At 37.6% G+C, this 19,895-nt stretch overlaps 1 protein-coding gene across 4 annotated transcripts in view; it reads right to left on the bottom strand.

The window, feature by feature from the left end:
• kcnc1a (potassium voltage-gated channel, Shaw-related subfamily, member 1a) overlaps positions 1-19,895 on the bottom strand; it is a 50,700-nt gene extending 30,805 nt beyond the window's left edge. For all 4 annotated transcript variants that reach the window (XM_084108034.1, XM_084108035.1, XM_084108036.1 and 1 more), the window contains exon 1: positions 18,885-19,895. In XM_084108034.1, the coding sequence (XP_083964160.1) occupies positions 18,885-19,454 (570 nt within the window). In that variant the 5' untranslated portion in view covers positions 19,455-19,895. The remainder of the gene's footprint in view (positions 1-18,884) is intronic.

The following is a 19,895-nucleotide window of genomic DNA, read 5'->3' as shown; positions in this document are numbered from 1 at the left end:
TCCTTACATTTCTTTACAGGTGAGAAGAATGGTCCACATAACATGGCCTTGTGCAAACCTCCTACAGCAAGTCCCACGCATATAGTCTTATACCAAGACCACATGCTTGAGCAACACTTCCAATCTCAGAGGTGAATGCAGCAATACCACAGCTTAGCTGAAGGATCTCAGTAACTAGTCAGGTGTAATAGTCCAGTGCACAGCAGCAGACAAAAATCAAAGGAGGCAAAACTATAGCCCTAATAATGACCTTTGACCCCTGATTTACCTTAGCCGTGTAACATAAAGCTCTATCTTATGTTGGGCATTAAGTTTTCTAAACATTTGAATTCGAATTTGCTTGCATTATAAATTAGTCCGTAATGTCATCAGTAATTTCATCTGGCTGTAGTTTCCAGGAAATTAAATGAATTTTAATAATTATATATATATTTAAAGAAAATAATATTTTTATTCGGCATGGAAAAATATCTATCTTAAATTCTTAAATAAATGTTGTGAAAGAAATGCTTTTGAACTTTCTATTTATCAAAGAATCCTGAAAAAAAAAAAACTTTCAGAATCAAATCACAATTTCTGAATTTCTCATTAGAAGTTATAATTCATCAACACAATGCACATTAAAACATTACCAAATAAATTTCTGTAGGGCTGACAGGTGGCTGAATCCCAATGACCAGTTCATGTCCATGTTGAATGGCTTTGTCAGCACAATTGTTTACCCGTGATATTGATTATTTTCTCCTTACCTCTGCTGGACTGTTTAGGTTGAGAATCATGTTACTCAGCTTACTATCATCCAAAGATTAAAGACTAGTTACCCAAAACTCTCTCGGTCAGTTGCTCTACCTCAACAAAATCCACAATGAATGGATTGTGTCTGATTAAAATGCATGCATGTTGAACACTCAGAGTGCACTTTTTTATTTTATTTTTTATAAAATGTGACCTACTTAAGTTTGCTTCACTCAGGCAAATGGCATAGTTGTTTTCTTCAGTGAAAAAACACTCAGCTCACATGTTAATTTATTGCTATAATAAATATGTAAGTTAAAAGCACTTTAATAAACATAAATTGGAGTAATACAATAAAAGTATCACACTCAGCTTTTGCAGACAAAGATTAGATGAAAAGTGCAAAGTGACCCTTTTGCCAAAGTTTTTCTGCAGCACTGCATGGCAAAATGGTGAGGGTGCAAGAGGGAGAGACAGAGTGAAAGAGAAGGAAAGAGGCTCATTCAAGTGTCTCAGAAATAGCACAAAATCCTCCCCCTTCTCCCTTACATCACCTCTTACTCTCATTCTCTGGTTATACCTCTCTTCTGAAGATGAAAGCTTGTCACGTTCTCTTATGTAACCAAACACTGCCTAACACAGTGCACCCACATTTGGGACTGCGACTGTATTTGTAGATTCATGTGTTTTGCATCTGTGGGGAGGGTCTGGCTATTGGGTTTTTCGTTTATGGCTGTGAGTGTTTCCGCTGATGTGCTTTCATTTTTGGACAATAATGCAGGGGCTTGATGGAAAAGACAGTTGGGGATTCCATATTAATTCCTGCCTGTTTATGGCCATCTGTATTAATTATAAAGGAGCTGGCGGCAAAGCTGGTTTCTTTCTTTACTAAAAAATACCAAAAACACACCGATGTCAATCAATCTCACATATCTGTAGACTGTTTCCATTTGCTGTTCCATCTTTTCTGGCTATTTTTATTATTAAAATATACAATATATATTCTGAGTAAATGAACAGTGTTCCATGAGTGTATACAGGACACCAACATCATTGGGACTCTTTTAGTGGACCTTTCTGCAGGTTACACTAGTAGGTGACAAAACCGGATAGGCTGCGCCCCAAATTGCATACTCTCTTTAGTATGGAACCGAGAAGGAACTGATTAGAACAGGGAGTATAAATACACAGGGTGAAATCAGGAAACTAACTAGACACAGGTGGGGGAAGATTAACTAATCAGGGATTAACAAGAACAGGTGCAGAGAAGACAGAACATAATTGTTACATCACTACTGAGACTACAAATGCTTCAGGTCAGGTTTGCTTTCTGTGGGGAAAGCAATATATACATATACAACACATTTACATGTATACATATGTATGTATATATATGTATGTATATGTATATATATGTATATGTATGTATTTATATATATATATATATATATATATATATATATATGTATATACAGTATATATATGTGACGCCCCATTGTCACCTTCTCAGACAATGGGGTGTCACAACTTCATTAACATACAGACCACAGCTGTTGCAACAAGAGCAACTTAATTTGCATTAAGAACAGGATAAAAAGTTTAAGATTTGGATGTTCTGGGTTCATTCTGACGCCGGTGAACCCAAGGTGCTTCGTATACCTTGCCACTGCTATGCTGTAATAAACTTCATTTTTGAGATCTTCGATGTCCACATAATTTTTTCTTACACAATCAATCAATCAGCCATACTTTTTTTAATGTTGGGGCATTTTGTCCCAAGCCCCCGTTAATTTCTGAAGCTCATTAAGCTTTAGACAAAACTATAGGGTTCTTACAGGAAAAGGCATTTTTTATGCCCAGTTTACATCCTTAACTCCACTTTTGTGTTTATGCCAAATCCAGTCTCAAACTCCTTCATAAGCACCCATCTATCAGTTAATATTGCATTAGCAAGGACAGCCTTTTCAAGCTTCAAATCACATTTCTCTAAATTATGTATGCTAAATATTTTAACAGAAAATAAAAACACTCAGGCAAGACATAAAAGGATGTGGGCCACATTAACACAAACTTCCTGTGTATGTGTTTGTAGCAATTTTGACATTGAATCCACACAACAAAATTCCATTAGCTTGAAGTAATTCAGTATACAGTATGTTCCACTCAAGCCTCAGATTGCCCAGCTTGCCAGGTCAGTAAAGATGGCATGTACAGATAGGAGGGCTGTTAAATGTACATTACACTGTTATGCCATTAATGTACAATGAAGTTCCTCTCCTCAAAGCAGAAATAAGTGGCCCTCTCCACTGATGGGAGATTAATGGGGATGATGGTGCTGGCCATTCCTGAAGGAGCAAGAGGTAGCAATTCATCTCTTAAAATATTTAGCAATTCATTCAAATATTTAAGAAGGCCTAACCTCTTTAACATTGTCCATTGCACATGTAAGACTTTCCACTAATTTAGTAACCACAATTACTTGACTTCATCTCATAATGAACTTCAAACTAACTGTAGTCAAGAAGCCTGAACTGACAGCAGTTTATTTAAACATACTCAATCACAAACCTCAACTGTAATTTTTTTACAGCCTTAAATGCCACCAATAAAGGTCAGCCTCTTCCACACTCTTCTAGTCACAGGCAACACCCAAACCAACACTTTGCTCTCAAAATGTAAACACAGCCTTTCAAACATTGGTCAACCTTAAAGGTCCCATATTGTCAAAACTGAAATTTCCTGGCTTTTTTCATGATAACAGAGGTCTGGGGGCTATGAAACTACCATAAAAGTTTCAAAACAGTCAATCTACAAAAAGGTGTAGCAAGTCAACTTACTGTATCAGTAGGAAAGCAATAGTTGCATAGCTCACGAGACACTTGACTAAAGGTGAAAGGTTGGTTAAAGGTGAAATTTCTACATCAGTCAGTATTTAAATCTATTAGTTTGAGTGGCCTGATGGGTGTGACAGAACACTGGCTCAACCAATAGCACTGAGCTGCCTCTGATACTAGGGCATGAAGTGAGTCAGATGCTTGCTTCGGTAGACCTACAGATGCAGCATTGCGTCTTTACAGAATTGAATTTGTAAATGTGTAAAGATGCCTGTTCTTGCTCATTGTGTGCAGTACACAGGGACACACCGTCTTTTTAAAAGCTCTGGATATTGATCCAAGAGTGAAATCCACCGCTACTAAGTGCAAATGTGTTTTGTCGTTTAAAAAGCATGCAAACAAGAAGCAGGATGCTACAAAATCACAAAATAATTTGTCTCAGTCTGAGAAAACATGATTTTGACATGATTTATTATAATTCCTGATAAGCTGGCTGCATGTTATTTGTTATGCAAAAAATAAAAATGTAGAACACATTGATTGATGAATTCAATTGCCTTTGGCCAGCAAGGGGCTTCTCAAATCTCTCACATGTGCATGCTTTTTGCATTTGCAGTGAAAGGGTTTGAGACATGTTAATTGCATTTTTTGTTTTGTTATTTATTTATTTCTTTATTTTTATTTTTAATTAATATTTTTGCAATTCTGCTCAGTGTCACTAGTGGCACAGATACACTTCACCTCCAAGCTTACTGACATGGTTTTACTGGTATGGAAGTAATAAAGGCTGTGTAAGTTACTTTAGCACACTGTACAAAATGAACATCCATAAACAGATTTATGAAGTCGGTCAGTTAATTAACCAGTTAAATAGCTTCATTCATCATTGTGTTTGTTCATGTTATCACCATTAGATCTCAAATGACAACAGCATTGTCCAAATGATTATTAATGGAGCGACTCATATCAACACAACTGAGCACACATCACTTTCTAGCCTACCTATGTGCAAAATCATCAACTCAGTGCATAAAACACAGGTCCATCTCAGCAAACAGTAGGGGTGGAATCGATTCACATATGAGTCGCGATTATATCTTCTACCGATTCAAAGCGATTCACAAAAAAAAAAAAAAAAAAAAAATTCTAAATGTTTGTTATTAACGTGATGTTGTCGGTACAAAGAAAGTGGCAGTCAACTGTGAGAGCAGTGCAGCATCCGAACAGTTTAGAGAACGCAATGCTTACGGGGAAAGCATTAAGGCCAATTTATACTTTATACCCTGACGCGCACCTCCTCAAAAATGTAACTACACGTCACAACGACGCGGACCGCAAGATCTGTGATTGGTCGGCTTGGTAGCATTGCGTTTCCTCCTACGCATTTCCGGTGTGGTGAAGTATCCGGTAACTCTATAGTGATGGGTCCAGGCTGAGGACCCAATTAGTATGCCAGTAGTATGCCTGATCTAAATCTGTTCTCGCGATACGTTAAGGCAGTATCAGTGCAGTAATATCAGGTAAAGCTCATAGCACGATCTTCGGATAACGTTAGCTGTATGCTATGCTACTATCTAAGCTAACTAAAAAACACACTAACAACGAGAAATGTTTAAATTCACAATCTATAGCTTCGGTTAAATACTAGTATATGAAACGTATAATTTAAAATACATTAATGACTCGTTATAACGTAGTACAAACGTCTTCTATAATAAAGTGATTTTGTATGATTTGTAACCAGGCACTAAAGCGATTACCCATAAAACGTGCTTTAAACCAATCGGATTGCTTGGGTCCTCAGCCCGGACTCATCTCTATAGAGTTACCGGATACTTCACCACACCGGCGTGTTCTTCTGCACCGCCCGCCATTTTTAAATTCAGAAGTTCAGTGAAAGTTCATTGAAGAACATGGAAATGGACCAAGTGACCATGGACCGAGCGATTGGTTGAAGAGGTGCGAAAATACAGCCATCTGTATGACTTGTCTTCAGCAGAATACAAAGACTGCCAGATGGCAGTGAATCCGTGGAGAGAGATTTCCTCCAACGTTCCTCAAAACAGCCGCGAGGAATCTAAACACAGTGGAACATTAAAGCCCGCCCCCGCCAACTAGCGTTTTGGCGGTGTAACTGCAGAGCAACACAGACATAACGCAGAAGTATAAATGCTCACGACGGCGTCGCCTACATGCGCTACTACGACGTACACTATGGCGTACACTCGATGCAGAAGTATAAATTGGCCTTTAATGAATTAAACTTGCTTGATAACAACAGTTAATATATCAATATCTTAATAAAAAGAAAATAGCCTTAAATAATGTAGTTACCTGCACATCAAGCTTTTCTTCCGATCTTGCCTCTTCTTATGTGTACAGGACCTACTTTTTACACACGAGAAGCGTGTTCAATGTAGATGTGAGCAGCGAAAATTAAATTTATGCTTTTCACAGTATTACAGTCTTTATGAAATGAATATTATGTTATCACAAATTGTTAAATATATTACCTTTTTGTTGACTAAATGCTTTGAAATGGGATTTTTTAAACGATTGCGGGCGATGACGGTTTGGCGCCACTCTCAGGCAGCAGAAAGCAGCACGTCTGTTAGCACATCATCCTGCGTGCAGTGATGATGTTTATATTCATAAAGGGTCAATTAAGGTCAAATAACTTGTTACATGAATTTAATATTTTAACATTATTTAACAAATTAGACATTAAAGTCCGCGTGAACCGGAAGTTGCAAACGACTTTTCTCCAGTGTTGTGACGTATTTCCCAGTGAAACGGAATATTGAACAGAGGGCAGGGTTTTACTCTAGCGCTCCTCCTCTACATCTCTCACTCATAGCAGACTAACGGTTTGAGAGGAGTGGTTAAGCGTTTCCCAACCCAAGCCGTCAAACCTACATCATCAGAGAAGGAACGCCATTCCAGACCGGAAGTAACTTTTCAGACTTTTTTTCTGTGTATTAACTTGCACAGATTAATTTTTCACCACAAGACTAGTAATATGCCCTAACAAAGTAAATAGGGTCAATTTTGATTTCAGTTGGACTTTAACATGAACTCCATTGACTGTGATGTTATTTCATAGCCAACTTTTCATAAAAAGTAACTTATGTTATTTAACGTTAACTCAAAAGTTAAACACAATGAAATGTAAATTACACACACCTATCGCAGAAACACAAATTTTTAAGCAGTTATGTTCATTTTTAAAAACGTACATTTTTAATAAGTAACTAAGACAGCTTGGGGTGTGTGTGCTTGTTATGTAGAACAAAACGTCAAAAATATTGTCAAGTTATGTTTACCACAGGCTTTATTTGACTCATAAATGGAAAACCCTCATAATAAAATCCCATAGGAAAATCTAGAAGGAACCAGTGGCGAATTAGACTTCCGGGTTCTGACGTCATATCTGCACCACTCTATTACGCTGTACCCACATTGGACCAGTGGTTTGGAAAATGGATGATTCAATTTTTGTTTTCTATGAATCCTCGGGGCCCAGGATTTGATTTGAATCGTGAGATTCTAAAAGATTCCCACCCCTAGCAAACAGTATAACATTTATTTATAATGATTCCCTTCATTAACGCAAGTTTCTTATAAGGAACAAGGACCCCTGCCTGACCTCTTACATTCAATCCTCAAGTGTACACAACGGGAGATTACGACAAGATAAATATTTTCCCGAACAACATTAAAACATGGCACGTGTCTCCTATTTTTCTGTCGTCTGTTTACAATCAGAGCGATGCCGGATTCTTGAAAGAATCACTTTAGAATCAGTTCTTTACGTGAACAGGTCGAAATGGTCTGAATTGGTTTATGATTCAGTCTGAATCAATGAGGCAGCCAATTTACACACTGAATTGTTTGGAGCAGTTTCTCAAATAATAATGAGACTCTTAAGAAAAATGGAAAGAAGGTCTTCATGAAGTTCAATGTATGCAAATGCAGCTTGTGAATGTGAAAAAGTCTGTGCAGGTAAAAACATTTTCTGTCTAGGAGAATCGTACACTAACACTACATGAAAACACTAAAAGATTAATTTTGGGCCATGTTCCTTGGAGTACCATGCAAGTTCATTTGAATGAGTTGCATATTACATTGTCCAGTTTTCTCCCTGAACGATGATGTGAGTTACTGTGACAATTCATGATGCAGCATGAATGACCTATAATAGCGTAATTTTTCACAATCACAAAAACTACCTAGCAGAAATGTAGAACGATCCTCCTTATATGGCGTCTAAACAAGATAGTTACCCAGAATTCAACACGGCGTTACATCAGCTTCACATTCTCTATTAATGTCCATGTTCAATGGCTTTGTCAGCATCACTCTTCTCTGTATTCAGATAAAACGCTGTTGCTGGACTGTTTTGGTTAAAAATATAACCACGCTTAGTGACTGTGGAAAACAGACAGCTGGCTCTGCCTCAATAAAGCACACAACATTGTGGTCGACAGTGGTCTGACTAATCTGCAAAGGAAGCATAAAGTCCATTAAAACGAAAGGTATCAGTTATCTTCTCGTTTACACAAATGCCTTTCTGCTAGATGTATAATAAGCCACCCCCCAATAGCCATTAGAGCATTAATTTCATGTGAGGCTGACAGGTGGTAGATTCTCAATGACCAGTTCATGCACTGTTGAATGGCATTGTCAGCACAAATGTTTACCTGTGATATTGATTATTTTCATTTTCCATATTCAAACAGATTAATTACCCCTGCTGGACAGGTTGGGTTAAGAATCATGTTAACTCATTGTTTACTGTAGTCACAGAAACAAAGGTAGAAACTCTCTCCGAACAACAAACAGTGGTCTGACTAATAGGGTGCATTTTAAAAAGAAAGGTATATCAGCTATCTTCCTGTTTTCACAGAGAAGCTGCCACGTCTCTTGCAGTGAAACTGCTTCTCCAGCCCCTCCTGCAAGTAGGCTACTTTATACCCCAAGCTCTCACTGTGTGCTTTGTTTTAAGCACCGATTAATATGTTGTTCTATTCTGGGATCTCCCTTCAGGATAAAACAGGATTTTAAATATACCATGAATTAAATGGATAAATTCTAAATGAACACTGCTATAGACATACTGTTTTAAAATGAACTTTTTTCTTATTTGAAAATTGAATATTTAAAGTGCAGATTTTTTGCAAAGTTCAAGTTACCTTAATAAACATATTTGTTTGTTTGAGTTAACCTTTTGTCAGTTAAAATTATTTCTACGAGATTCTTTAAGGGGATAAAATTCATCATTCAAAACCTGTACAACTTCTGTTGGACACAAATGATAATATTTTTATAATATCATTTCTATATTGAAGATCTCTTATATATTATATACACACTCACCAGACACTTTATTAGGTACACCTGTTCAACTGCTTGTCAATGCTAATATCTAATCAGCCAATCACATGATAGCAACTCAATGCATTTAGTAGACGTGGTTAAGATGCTGAAGTTCAAACTGAGCATCAGAATGGGAAAGAAAGGTGATTTAAGTGACTTTGAATGTGACATGGTGGTTGGTGCTGATCTACTGGGATTTTCACACACATCCATCTCTGGGTTTACAGATAATGGAACAAAAAATAGAAAATATTTAGTGAGCAGCAGTTTTGTGGGCGAAAATGCCTAATGCTACATGTCAGAGGAGAACGGCCAGACTGGTTCACGCTGATAGAAAGGCAACAGTAAGTCAAACAACCACTCGTTACAACCGAGGTCTGCAGAAGAGCATCTCTGAACGCACAACACATCAAACCTTGAAGCAGACGGACTACAGCAGCAGAAGATCACACCGGGTGCTACTCCTATCAGCTAAGAACAGGATACTGAGGCTACAATTCACACTGGCTCACCAAAATTGGACAATAGAAGATTGGAAAAACATTGCCTGGTCTGATGAGTTTTGATTTCTGTTGCAACATTCAGATGGTGGGGTCAGAATTTGGGGTAAACAATATGAAAGCATGGATCCATCCTGCAGTGTATCAACAGTTTAGGTTGGTAGTGTAATGGTGTGTGGGGGATTTTTTTTGGGACACCTTGGGCCCGTTAGTACCAATTGAGCATTGTTTAAACACCACAGCCTGAGTATTGTTGCTGATCATGTCCATCCCTTTATGACCACAGTGTACCCATCTTCTGATAGCTACTTCCAGCAGGATAACGTGCTTTGTATGGGTTCACTACACTCAAATGGCCCACACAGTCACCAGATCTCAATCCAATAGAGCACCTTTGGGATGTGGTGGAACTGGAGATTCGATCATGTGCAGCCAACAAATCTGCTGCAACTGCATGATGCTATCATGTCAAGCGGGAACAGAATCTCTGAGGAATGTTTCCACCACCTTGTCGAATCTATGCCATGAAGAATTAAGGCAGGTCTGAAGGAAAAAGGGGATCCGGTGAGTTTGTTGCTCTATATCGTTGCTCTATATCGGCACAGCTGTGATTTGGCCGTAGAGGTTTCATCACAATAATGTTCTGACACTGATTCTCCTAGTCAGCAATATGATATTTGCTGATGCCTCAAAACATGCCATGATACGATTTGATTAGATTCAGGGGCCTGATATATTGATATTCTGTATGTATGTGCCTATTTTACACAGACAGTTAAAGTTTTATTTACTCACAAATGTAACAACAATATAACACAATCATGAAGATCCTGATGAAGGCTCATAGGTTACAATGCATTGGTTTCCGTTGCTTGTCACCTGTTTTTAAAATATCTAAGCCATGAAAGAATAAAGGCTTTTTATATCTTTCTAAAAAGAATTTACTCAAGTGCCTTGGATTGTTTTTTTTATGAGCTGAACCATCCCTACACCCAAAGAGCACAGAGATACTGAATTTACACCCCGTGCTGCACTTTTTGCATTCTTTGTTTTTATAACACAATCATTTATTTGAACTCTCTGAAAATTGCAAATCTTATTATCCAATTTGGGACATCCAGAACAACAACAAAAAAATGTCACTTTAGTATTTTATAAATAATATAGAAAAATAAATAATGAAGAAAAAAATCAAGTCGCACATGAGATCATCAATCGTCTGATGACAACTCATAATTAGCTTGTGCAATGACATCTGTTAATTTGTGCAAATCTAGCATTCAAATTAAGACATGCACAAAATGAGGTACTCTAGATGTTGAAAAACAAATATTAAACAAAAGAAATTAAAAAAATAAAATTCATCAAATATTTGATGACAGCTCAGTTTGCCAATCTGACATCTTTTTATAACAACCAAACAACTCGCGTTCACGAGAGCACCACGACGCATGTGTGACCTTCGTGTGCGTCTTCCTCTGCTTGTAGGTCATATGTCAGAACGCCAGCTCCTGCGTCATCAACACGCGCATGCATCGTGGTGCTCTTGTGAACGCGCGTCGGAGACTGATCCAGAAGAGAAGACATGACTGAATAAGTCGATATTTTGTTTTTTTGGCGCTTCATAAAATTAAGGTTGAACCACTGTAGTCACATGGACTATTTTAACAATGTCTTTCCTACATTTTTGGGCCTTCAAAGTGTTAATTAAATAGCTGTCAATGGAGCCCCCCCTGAGCCATCAGATTTCATCAAAAATATCTTGTTCCGAAGATGAACGAAGGTCTTACGGGTTTGGAACGACATGAGGGTGAGTAATTAATGACAGAATTTGAATTTTCGGGTGAACTATTCCTTTAATGCATTTCCACCTGCCTTAAGCAAAATCCACCATAAATACAGGACTCTTCGCATTTGGGTGCCCCAGTTTGAGCATCTATCACCAAATTCTCATGGCCCATGGTATCAAGGCTATTCACAGTTGCTGAGTCTCTAGAGCCACTGCCCTGCAGCTTTTTAAAAGGGTGTCCTGCTCTACTTACTGCTCATAGACAGAACTGGGAGCGATGGGGCGGGGTACCGTAGTCTGAAATAAAGGGTATCCTAAAAATTAGGGAGAATGGCACAGCAGGGTCTGTATATTACAGTATATGCTCTGCTATTTGTGTGTGTGTGTGTGTGTGTGTGTGTGTGTGTGTGTGTGTGTGTGTGTGTGTGTGTGTGTGTGTGTGTGTGTGTGTGTGTGTGTGTGTGTGTGTGTGTGTGTGTGTGTGTGTGTGTGTGTGTATGTAATGTGCCTTTTGGCTACAGATAAGGACTACCTTACTCTGTCCCTTTCTCGGCAGATCATTTTCAGTGGAACGAGCCGGAGGTTGCCATGCATGCTGTGTCAAGGTTCTCCACTCTCTCCGGTAATTAAGGGGGTCTGGGCTCTGCTCTGCTACTGCAGTCTAATTAACGTTAATCACTGTAGGCTTCCTCTGGGGCTGACTTCTGTTCTGCATTTATATAGCAAGAATCTGTGCAAGTCTCACTCCAAGGTTCGGATGAGAGAAAGGTTAGACGTCTCACAACAGGTAGGTCTGTCTTATCACTAGCTTTGACCCCTAATCATTCCATGGCTGCCGGTGCTAATGTCCGATCTCTTTGAATACCATCTCCAAGAGAAAAACTTGAACTGTACCATAATAATTAAAATGAGCATGTAAACAAATGACTCACTAAGGGAGACAGAGAAGGGCATAAATTCTAAGGAAAAAGAAATAAATGTGCCTGTGGCCACAAGGCAGATAGAAAAGTGTTCTATTAAATAAAAATGAATTCAGGGATTGGGAAACCTCTTTCAGTTTCAATTTTTCATGCTGTCTTATATTACATAAAAATACATATTACATAAATCCACTTCTGTGTATGTACCAAAATGCACTACTATATGTTCCCAATTTCTTACTCTGTCTCGAAATATTCCAGCACTTACCCACCTTATTTTTCAAAGCAGGAGTAAGCTATTTCCTGTGAATGTGCAAGACTGATTCATTATCCAAAATAGGTAAATAACTAAGAATGTCTAAGTTCTGTAAAACTACATGCGCAACTATGCAGTGTGTTTATGATTAGTCTAAAATTACCTGATAACAAATATCAGTTTGCAACATCATGCAGCATAACAGACTGTTTTGTACAGCTAAAATAACTGGAAGTGGCTGACACCGAAAGCCTTGAACATTCAAGTTAAAAATGGGCACACTCATTCTTATTTTAAAAATAAGGTGGGCAGAACTAACACTGACAGTAAACATTACAATCAGAGGCGATCCCAGCATTGCATTTTAAGGAGTTTTTTTTTTTGTCCTATGAAAGACACTGCTAGCAGAGATATTCAATTTTAGCTTGCATGTTCAGGTTAAAAGCTGGACCAGGCAACAGTCAAGACTCTTTCCATTTTAATCACAGCCATGCTTAATGGCTCAGCATAAACGAACAACAAATAACACATAGAGGGACCTGTTATACCTGATCACTCTCCAGTCTTCTGGAGCCCTGGTACCCACAGTCTGCAAACACCCAGCAAAGCACACACAGCTGGAGTGTGTAACCTGGCCTGAACAAAAACACCCAGTTTATTATAACAGATGGTATACCTGACTTGTAATGTGTGTCCAAACAGCACAGTGCATGATTGTGCACATTATTATGATTACACAAGTATTAGTAGTAGCCTACTAGTTAGTACTATTGTCATTTCATGAGTTTAACCTTTTAAGATGGAAATTTTTACTTGTGGATTAATATTCTCAAACATACTGTATATGGGCAGATTTTTTTAAAAAAATATTTCCTCAATTCTTATATTTTTGTAAAAAAAAAAAAAAAAAAAAAAAAGAATTTTAAAATGACTCATGAAAGTGTTTGACCCTCTTAAATTGTCATCTGTGGCCCATGCAAGAACATATGAGCCCTGTCTCTTTGATAAATATTATAATTACTGAAAGTCATGATAAATGATTGTATCTGGTCAGCTCTGTCAGTATGTGTTGGGTTTCCTCTCCCAAATGATTATTAACCCCCCTTCTAATGTCACTATGGCAAACAAGATTTCATGCTACTCAAGTTTAAAATTTAAGTTTGCCCCAACACTCTATATCCAAACTCATTATAAATTATTCACTCACTATTATTTTATATATATATAAATATAAATATATACACATATATACATATAGTTGTCTCTACATTTTAAATCCTTTTAAACATTTCTACTTTAAGAACTGTATCAAACCATTAAAGCCTGTCATTATACATTCAATGACACTATTAGAAAAAGCAAGGCATCTAAGAACTTGTTTTGTTCGTAATTAGGCTGTTCGAGATCTGCCAAGGGGCAGGTAGGACAGTCTTGTTGTGATTTAGATTGGAGAGGAAAGTGCTTTCTGCTCTGTGTTTATGACAGTATCTGAACAGCGGGTGAGCGGGTCGGGCTGGAGGGAGTCGGGGTGTTGAGGTAAAGGTGATAATGTGTGAATCCTCCCTCTCTGCAGGTAAAGAAACAAGAGTCTGACAACGAACTCATAACAGCCAGGACAAAACAGAGGACTGAAAAAGACACTTGGAGTTGTCTTCATGCTTCTTTTCTGTACATAGCGACAAAAAGAAAACTGACAAGACTTCTCTCTGACATATGCAGTACTTCTCCAATCATTTAGTCCACAAACCAGTTCCCCTCCACAATTGACTGCAAACTTCCATTTCTATTCCTTTTTGAGTAACACCCACATCGTAAAGTCCAATCAACAACCAATGGATAGAATTGGAAAAACATTTTTTTCCCAATAATCCGTTACACTTGGACGTACACCACAATACAGAAGAATTATTTCTGTTTTATTGCGACTTTATTTCCCATATGCACAACACAGTATCAGATTCCAGTTATTTCCATTTATATAGTTATTTCCTATATATATATATATATATATATATATATATATATATATATATATATATATATATATATATATATATATATATATATATATATAATATTATATTATTCTGTACAATCAGAAATAAAATATTACTGTTTATCCAAAACAGCTGTGTCACCGATACTTTCACATCCCATTATAAGCTTTTAACTGGATCTGTATTTTTACAACCCTAATGGCCTAAATCTTTTATTAAATGTTAATAGACCTGCAATGCACTAGCTTTTTCCTCATCAAATCACATTTTAAAATTTGGTATTGCAGCACTGTTAATAATTCATTGCTTGTTTTAACTTCAAACGGAAGTTACTTTGGAAAATGTATCTGCTAAATAAATATTTCATTATTGCTCATGAAAAAAGCTCATACTCCCTTATTTTTATCTTTGTTAAAAAAGTTGTTGCTAACCACAGCTGTGGCGGAAAGTGAGAATTGCTTTGTTTCTCACAAGACAAGTGTGACGAGATAACTAGATGCTGTAAATCCCAGCATCTATTCTCTGTCCCACATTGGTGGGGCTTCCATTGGGAGAGCCTGGAAGGAAGAAGGAAGTCTGGGAGACATGCCAATTCCCTCATCCAGGAATCATTCAGCAGGTGCATTCACATATCGACCAGTGCATTAATTACCAACACTTTTCCTGTTGTTATACAAGGCAAGGTCCACTGGAGCATGTAATGGCCTAGATGGCCTCCTGGGAGAATGGGACATTATGGGAATATCGCATAACACGACTGGGAAGACGTCTGAGTATGGGCTGTATTTTAAGCAAATTGCCTTTGTTATTTGTATAATTCATCTGGTGTATGAATACTATGTGGTATAAGTTGTGGTCTGGCAAAGGTTTGTGTTAATTTGTTAATCATTATTAGCCTCCAAACTACTATTAACTACTACAAACTAAACCTTTGGGAACTAATAACAGCTCTCACTTTCTCTAATGTGCTTGAAGATTTTTATTTCATTCCAGTGCTTTATTAATATATAAGCTTATATTTCGTCACTGGATAAACAAAACATTCTAAATGATGGATATGAAATACAACACAGAAACATGGGGCAAAAATGTACATAGACAAATCATCATCAAAAAGCCTCCAGAGAAGTTCGCCGCATTTTCCTGAAATCTCACGAGGAAAACCAGCTTTCATCGGTTTCATCAGAGCTCTGAAACCGTTGCCATGACAACTTATTCCCAAGACATACACTGTAAAATGCAGCATCTTCTTGCCTGCCAAGGACATAAAAATATCAGGTGCCTTTGGGAACCAGCGCAAACATCTGCCAGATGACAACGAGATAACAACAACTCTGTCTCTCTTTCGCTCTTTTGCTCTCAATATTATGCTCCCACACACGTGCAGGAACAATAAACATAAAGAATGTCTGAGGCATGTCCATTGTGTGTTGGGTAAAGCCTGCAGTTCATTCAGATGTATGACTCATTTTTTATTATTAATTCAGATGTGCTGAATAGCTGATTCACTGATCGTATGCTATAAGGCTGACTTGCTCAGATCTGATTCAGAGCACTTCACAAACATCAATCATAAAAAAACAAACATGAATATACAAATAATGACAGGAAACGACATTAATAATATTCAAATTATTCATATTAAAAAAAATATTATTATGTGCCACATTATTAAAAATATGTTGCTGACTGTTTTCATCATCCAAATGAACTAACAGAACATACATTTGCTACATATTTTGAAAAATTGTGAAGATGGAAACCTGTAATAGCATCAAATAAATGAGCGTTTTGTGAATTATTGTTAACAATTAAAATACAAATAACTTACAAACAAGCGGTATGGTCATACATTTCTTGTTGCAAAAGCATACTCCCTTGTTAGTAATAGCACACTTCAAACACCCTTGCCTCTGGCTTTGATAAGTTCAGTGTTGTCTAATCACAAAATAATTTCATCTGATTGACTGATTCCTGGCATAAATCTACTCTACTTCTAACTGTACATCGACATTCCTTAACTCGTTTATCAGCGTTCCGTCGCCTATAGGGTACAATACCCAGATCTTGGCAGTAGTCCTGATACATTTAATCCTAAACATCAGGCAAAAAACAAACAGGCCAATCGGATAATTGTCCAAACCAGACTGGCCATTAATTGCCATGTACAGAATGCATAAAAGTCAATTGACTGACCACATTTGGCAAACACTTTTATAAAAAATCAACTTTGCATTGAAAGTAGGTAGGCTATATATTTGATTAGTTTTTGCAAACCATGACCTTGGCTTTGCTAGAGCCCTGCTGTTTGAGCTACAGCCTACAGCAAATACAGTACACATTACAACAGCTAATGCCCACTATAAAAGTCTGACAGTGCCAAACTAATGCTCAACATGTAACACTAAATCATCGAGCATCTCAAGTGCCGTCACTCAGACCTCCTGATCAGAATGATGTTATCGGCCTTGTGTGTCTTATCTCAAAGCAGCATGGGCACATAAATAAAGAAAAGCCTTTGCTTCGTGATGTATTCTCTTTAATGTCCTCCCGGAGTGATCAATTTGTGCACGAGCACGCCCGCGGCTGGGAAGGCATCTCACGGCGCGTGGCACAGCAGTGTTGCAGTCAGAGGAGCTGTCGATCAATGGCTTACATGCAAGACGCCTGGAATGACTGCACATGTTTTCCCTAGGGTGACTGAATTTAGTCGCTTCGGTTTGATATAGGCCTATCGCTAATAACGCTAAATTAAAACCAAGGAATATAATTCAATCGAAAACACTGTCAGATATAGGCTATAGACAACCAGCTGCCTCTGGTTTGTTTCAGCTACTGAGCATTGTGATCAGCTTTCAGCCTTTTAGCAGAAGTGACATACAAAAGCATTTCGTGGTTCAAATAATGTCAATTATAACAAAGACAAATCCTTTAAAAATCTAAACATGTGCCATGTTATTATCTTTTTAAACATGTTTTATAAATTGTTTTTAAAAAATGTAGTCTTAAAATAGCCTATTATAGTTTAGCCTATAACATAAACATTCTGAATTCATGACAAGTGCTGTAACATCAAGTCAAATGTATAGGCTATACACGGATCTAAAGAAGTCTTCTCTGTTTTATGTTTTTTTCTTGTCACATGGCAAAATGGCTACCTCCATGTCGGTTATTCACTCGGTTAAGCATAATGACTTGGATTTGGAGGAAAAATGTTTTCAAAAGTTAATAAATACTTCTATATTTGCTTCACTGCTTGTTTTCAAGAAATAACAAAAGATTACGTCAAACTATTTATTCAAAAATATCCTTCTGTTCCTTCACCTTTTAGTCTATTACAGTCTCCGGACAGTTGTTCAGTGTATATATATACAGTACAGGTCAAAAGTTTGGAAACATTACTATTTTTAATGTTTTTGAAAGAAGTTTCTTCTGCTCATCAAGCCTGCATTCATTTGATCAAAAATACAGAAAAAAATGTAATATTGTGATATATTATTACAATTTAAAAGAATTGTTTTTCAGTTTATTATACTTTAAATTATCATTTATTTCTGTGATGCAAAGCTGAATTTTCAGGATCATTAATCCAGTCTATCACATGATCCTTTAGAAATCATTCTAATTCATTATCAAAGTTGGAAACAGTTCTGCTGCTTAATATTTTTTCATAACCTGTGATACTTTTTTAGGATATTTTGATGAATAAAAAGTAAAAAGAAATAAAAAAAAAAGAAGCAATTTAAAAAAAAAATAGAAATCGTTTGTAACAACAATATACACTACTGGTCAGTAATTTGGGGTCAGTAATTATTTTTTCTTTTTTTCTTTTAAATAAATCAATACTTTTATTCAGCAAGGATGTGTTAAATTGATAAAAAGTGATAGTAAAGTAGATTTATATTATTAGAAAATATTTTTTTATTTTGAATAAATGCAGTTCTTTTTAACCTTTTATTCATCAAATATATTAGGCAGCAGAACTGTTTCCAACACTCATAATAAATCAGAATATTAGAATGATTTCTAAAGGATCATGTGATAGACTGGATGTCACATGTGACACTGAAGACTGGAGTAATGATGCTGAAAATTCAGCTTTGCATCACAGGAATAAATTATTTTTTAAAGTATATTCAAATAGAAAACTATTATTTTAAGTTGTAATAATATTTCACAATATTATTTTTTTCTGTATTTTTGATCAAATAAACGCAGCCTTGATAAGCATTAGAGACTTCTTTAAAAAATATAAAAAACGTAATGTTTCCAAACTTTTGACCTGTACTGTATATATTTAATGAACTGTATTTTTTAATGTATTTTTTAAATTAGACCTAACTCATAACATCAACTCAAGAACACACATATATATATAGACAGGCTATTCTTATCCAATGCAACATGTGCTTGGATATGTTACGGATAGTGAATATCAGGGCTAAAGACAGAGCTGCCACGTGTGTTCATAACTCACCCTTGCATATTTCGAAGAATACGGATCTTCAAACAGCGCCCAAACACGACGCTGCCAACGTTGCCACAACCCTGCACCTTTGGCATCAGGCGAGTCGCCGAGGGAAAGGCGTTTAGTCATCTCAAGTTCATCGTCTCCATCCCCTGGATCACCCAAAACTTCTGTGTCCATATCATCGTTCCCCATTTCAGGTGGCCCTCCACCGAAACTGTCCAGCGCTTCTTCGGCCTCCCGGTGCTGCCGGTACGTCATCCAGCAGCAGGGCTCCACATCTGTCTCATCGATGCCCCAGAAGGCCAACTCTTCCTCATAAAGAGGGCCACAAACATCAGCGGGACAATGCAGCTTGCCAGTCCTATAATAATTGAGAATGTGTGCAAAAACTCCGGGGTGGCGGTCAAAGAAAAACTCGTCGATCTGGGCGTCATAGTCAAAGTGACTGTGGGCATCAGGCTCGGCGAGCCACGCTAAACGAGTGCCGGGGAGAGTGCGCAGGGTGCTGCGGTAGGTCTGGTGTCGAATCCCTCCCACGTTAATCACAACACGGTCTTTCTCGTCGCCCTGGCCCATCTCGTCCTTTAGGCATATCTCGAGCCCGGGCCAGGAATTAAAACGCTGAAAGACCCGGAGGATACATGTGCGCAATTGATAGGCAACTGAAAAAGGAGACTGGGATGAATAAACGCAGAAAAGCAGGTGCGCAAAGGCAAGTCATCTGCAGGAAATCGGTGCATGAGCGTTTAATGTTCTTGTCAGGTGAATAAGAGATTGCCCCCAGATGCCAAGAGAAAATTAGAAAATAAGGATGTTAAACAAACAAAATGCATGCAGAGGATGTCATAAATCTGCGCTCCACACCATCAGGTCCAGATGAGGTGCGAGGCTATTGGCTTGTAGTGCACCGCTGGTGGCAGAGTAATGCGTGTGTGTGTGTGTGTGTGTGGTTCTGAACGGACAGCTCCAGGGCGCACGCTTTCCCTCCTCTTTCCAAAACGAAACACATGCACTGCC

The sequence above is a fragment of the Abramis brama genome, assembly GCF_963993115.1.
Source record: "Abramis brama genome assembly, chromosome: 3".
In the NCBI taxonomy this organism is placed as follows: domain Eukaryota; kingdom Metazoa; phylum Chordata; class Actinopteri; order Cypriniformes; family Leuciscidae; genus Abramis; species Abramis brama.
The sequence above is the reverse complement of the archived record's forward strand: the minus strand, read 5'-3'. Positions and strand labels throughout refer to the sequence as shown.